The following is a 4830-nucleotide window of genomic DNA, read 5'->3' on the forward strand; positions in this document are numbered from 1 at the left end:
GAATATAGCGATGAGTTTAAAGGTTAGATCTAGAGTACATATTGATTTGGAAAAATTTCTACATCCTATCTTTTTATTTTCTTTTTTCCTAATTATTGAGCTTCACTTCACAAGAGTCTTAGATCACAGTATTTCATATATACAATATACAGTACTCCCACACATCCACCATAAAACCTTTTCCCTTCCACAGTGATAATCTTTTAATTTATTCATATCATATTTACTGAAACTAATGTACAGACTCCAAAACAATAGCTTTCAAACAAGGTGACATCTGTGCTTACAATGTGGGCCATAGTTTAGGATATACGGTTTTCTAAATTTTTTAGTTATCCTATGTTTTACATTAGGGTTTACATTATTAGTCTGTCGTCCCCTATATGTTTTTGGTGTAATATTACATGTTTTATATTCATCCTCGTGTACTCTCGCGAAACTCCTCTCTTGCCCCCACATTTACCTTGGTTCCATCCATTCAACATCCATTTTCCCCTCCCCTTGTGGCCCACAGCGACAGCCAATCTCCATTTCCCGAGGAGCCACGTCCAGAGATACTTGCAACAGTGTTCAAGACCTGACTTGCTCGACTGCCCTAATGCCCTGGGAGCCACTCTTTCTCTCGAGAGATACAGTTCTCTCTATTTGATGGCATTAGCCCTCCCCAGGATGTGGGTCCACCCCAACTCTCACTTCTTGGGTCTCTACCCAATGGTACAACCCACCCTGGCAAAATGAGCCTGCTACATCCTTTAAAGCACTCAGTCTTGCAAGGAGAAGACTTGGATTTCAATAAAAGTAGCACACAGGGATAATCTTCACCACCAAAATTAGGTGTGTGCAAGAATTTGTTTACTTATTATGGGGATGTTGAAGATACATTTCAGAAAGGAGATGACTGAAGGCTAACATGAATGGGTGTCAGGGTTTCCAAAAGCAAAATGAGTGAAAAAAATTCAAAATTCTAAGTGGAACTGCCAGAGAGACCTATTATAAATATTAATCAATCCACTTAGTATGAAAACTAAGGCGATCTGAAGAAGGTTCAATGTCTTGTAATTCAGTGTCTATGAGGACAGCACACAGGGTGACACAAAGGCCAGGGAAGGCAAATTTGCATGGAAGGCATGGCTTTGGACTTCATTGTCCAGGTGGAAATTACAGTTGGTTTTAAGTTGTGGAATTTGAAGGCTAGCTTTGTAATAGGAAGATCCTTCTGGATCAATGTGAATATCAGCTAGAGGGTTGCTTAGTGTGCAAAAGATAGGAGACATGATAAAGAAATAAAATTGAAACATAGAATTAGGGACAGGAAGGTGCAGAAGAAATGAGAATTTTGAAGTGTAAGAAAAACAAGCCTAATCTCATCACCATTGAAAAACAGTGATTTATGGACAAGAAAGAACTATGATACATTTTTACATTTATTGTTTAAGTCTTTCAAACTTCCTATGATGGTGGAAGCCATGACATTTACTATGTTTGATGAGGTATTAAAACAGAATGTTTTGCTTCCTATTACAGTTTATCATGTAATAGATAGTTGATCAGCATTTCAAAACTGAGTTTATCTGATTACAAGATGTTTACATTCAATATCATTTAACAGCTCTTCTACTCTAAAAAAAAATCCCCAATATTTGTGATAATTATGCTTTCTTTTGTGAAATGTTGGTGTGTTTCCTTTCTTCATTTTAGTTTTAGGGTGTACACTCTGTATGGTGTTGACACTGTAGAAAGGTATCACTGTCTTTATCCTTGGATGTTTTGCTAATTTTTCTGGGCATTCAGAGAATAGAACTTGGATTTTTTGCCGCCTGAAACAAGTAAAATTTTCTCCATCACAGTCTCTGTATTTAGACCTGAGCTTAAAACTTTACTTTATCCTCATGACCATTTCATTCCCTCTTCCCCTCTGATTATTAAGCATATTTCCTGTTTTTTTTTAAATGGCAGAAAATAACAATAACTAAAAATGAAGCTCCTCGTGTACATATCCACAGGAGGTATGGTAGTTGAAATTCTGGTGTATCATTTCTAACTGTTATGGGGAAAGAAAATCTGATGTTGTCAGTTTGCATTGTAATCACTCCTGAACAAATAAGGGAGGCTGGGGGTGAGAGGAGCACAGTAATAACTCACTGCAGTGGTCCATATTATGCTCTTTTGTCCCTGTGTGATAGTTTGCTTGTGTTTAAGTTAGGTATTGGCAATTGTAGAGATGAAGTAAATTATCTCATAAATTCCAGTGGTAATGTACTCTAATTCAGAGTATAGATGCAAACCTATAGATGGAAATAGGAGTGGATGTTTGTGGAATAGCTTTGCAACAAAATTAATAAAGTGCAAGTGGTACAACACATGCATATGTGACTCCCTGAATCTTGAAGTTTCAACATCAGTGAGGCCAACTCATCCTTCATCATCTGTCACCATCTCAGATCACTATTGTGCTTCCTCATCCCACTGCCACAGAGGCTTTCTTTCGGCCTTGAATCCTGAAACAAACCTGATGCTTAGTGACTTTGACCTTAATTAATTTTTTCGAGCACACACCTCCCCTGGTTTCCCTTTGACTCCAAACATCTCTTCCTTGAGGTCTCTTCAAGTGTCATCTTTATCTGCAGATTTCATCTGAATGCCTCCAAAAAAAATAGCATGCCCTATTGACTCACTCCTTTTTAAGTGGTGTTTTTTCTTTTTAGCTGTGTCTCCATATGATATATTGCTTATATTCTTTCTCTATGATTATATTGCAGACAATCTTGTTTCCCATTTTATGCCTATTTCCTAGGCAGAGTCTGGCACCTATTTGACACACAATATAAATCCCTCAAATGGATGAATAGATTTCTCTTAAAAATCTTAGAATACATGACTATTAGAGGAATATACTGTAGATGGAAACTGAATTACTGATCAAGGATGGCATTAGAGGTCCTCTAAAGGGGAACAGCTTCACGAACTAATGCTTTCTTAAGTGCAAAATGTAAATTAAATAAGATAGATAACTTACTAATGACTGATATTTGAAAAGTTAGTCATGCTATTTTTTTCTAATTCTTCATAGTGACATCACCAACATGGAATTAGGAAATAATACACACATTTTGGAATTTCTTCTCCTGGGAATTTCAGAGGATCCAGAAGTTCAACCCCTCCTCTTTGGTGTTTTCCTGTCCATGTATCTGGTCACCTGTGCTGGGAACCTCCTCATCATCCTGGCCATCATCTCAGATTCTCACCTCCATACACCTATGTACTTCTTCCTCTCCAACCTCTCACTTTGTGACATCTGTTCTACATCCACCCTTGTCCCAAAGATGCTGGTGAATATACAGACAGAAAGCAGAGTCATAACCTATGCAGGCTGCCTCACACAGATGTACTTTTTCATGCTCTTTGTAGGATTAGACGACTTCCTACTGGCCGTGATGGCCTATGACCGCTATGTGGCCATCTGTCATCCCTTGCACTACATGGTCATCATGAACCCCCAACTCTGTATCCTGCTGGTTTTGGGGACATTGATCATGAGTGCCCTGCATTCCTTGTTACAAGGCTTAATGGTGTTAAGGCTGACCTTTTGTACACACAGAGAAATCCCACACTTTTTCTGTGAACTTAATCATATGGTCCAACTTTCCTGCTCTGACACCTCTGTCAATGACATAGTGACATATTTCACAGTTGTGGTCTTGGCTGGGGGTCCCCTTCTGGGAATCCTTTACTCATACTCTAAGATTGTTTCTTCCATATATGCAATCTCATCAGTTCAGGGGAAATATAAAGCATTTTCCACCTGTGCATCTCACCTCTCAGTGGTCTCCTTATTTTATTGTACAAGCTTAGGGGTGTACCTTAGTTCGGCTGCTTCCCATAACACACAGTCAAGTGCAGCAGCCTCAGTGATGTACACTGTGGTCACACCCATGCTGAACCCCTTCATCTACAGTCTCAGGAATAAAGATATAAAGGGAGCTCTGAAAAGATTCTTATGGAGGGAAGCCAGGAAAGTATCATTGGTCCTAGAGAGGAAGTAGCACCCTTGATTGTTGGACTCAAAGCCTAGGGCTTAAAGCTTCAATTGGTTGAATAATTCATGGTACTAGACCATACTTTGTAGTCATGTTTGTCCTTAATTATGATGAAGTAATACTTGAAATCACATCTATATTACTATAAAAATAATTGTTATGACGATTTACATCTATACATTGAATTAGGTGCATATATGCCATTATGCTTATACATTTGGATGCAAGACTGAATTTTAGCTCTATATTATGGCAATGGATAATAAATAGGACACTTTCCAATCCTCTAAACAAAATATTTGCCCTTTTTCTACATATGGGCAATTTGGTGGTATTTTGGGGATATTGGAATCATTCTGAATGACATTGCAATGACAAGATACAGGCCATTATATATTTTGTCATAACATATAGAATTGTGCAGGACACAGTGTAAACTATAATGTAAACTCTAGTCCATGATTAGTAGCAATGCTTCAATATGTATTCATCAATTGTAATAAATGTTCCACTCTAGTGAAGGATGTTGTTGATGTGTGGATGTGTGGAGATGGGAGGGGCTGAGGCATATGGGAGTCCCTTATGTTTCTTATGTGACATTTATGTAATCTATAGCAAATTTAAAAATAAAAAATTAATAAAAAATCATCATAGACTTTAAACAGCTCATGTACTTTTCAGAAAAATCCATGAAAAATTCATGTAGTTTTTCTATCCTCTAATTTTTAAAATCACAGAAATATTCAAAACTCCCTTCAAACCTCATGAACAAAGTTTATCTCATATAAGAAAT

General features: G+C 37.5%; 1 protein-coding gene across 1 annotated transcript; it reads left to right on the forward strand.

The window, feature by feature from the left end:
- The first annotated feature begins 3083 nt into the window (after window positions 1–3083).
- On the forward strand, window positions 3084–4043 carry LOC131276852 (olfactory receptor 7A10-like). The gene has a single exon (XM_058290429.1). It carries the CDS (start codon window positions 3084–3086, stop codon window positions 4041–4043), a length of 960 nt encoding a protein of 319 aa, XP_058146412.1.
- Window positions 4044–4830: the final 787 nt, after the last annotated feature.

Source organism: Dasypus novemcinctus, chromosome 30 (genome assembly GCF_030445035.2).
Source record: "Dasypus novemcinctus isolate mDasNov1 chromosome 30, mDasNov1.1.hap2, whole genome shotgun sequence".
NCBI lineage: Eukaryota > Metazoa > Chordata > Mammalia > Cingulata > Dasypodidae > Dasypus > Dasypus novemcinctus.

Bases quoted from the DNA above. Each gene is read 5' to 3' on its own strand.
- LOC131276852 (XM_058290429.1), top strand. From the start codon at position 3,084: ATGGAATTAGGAAATAATACACACATTTTGGAATTTCTTCTCCTGGGA.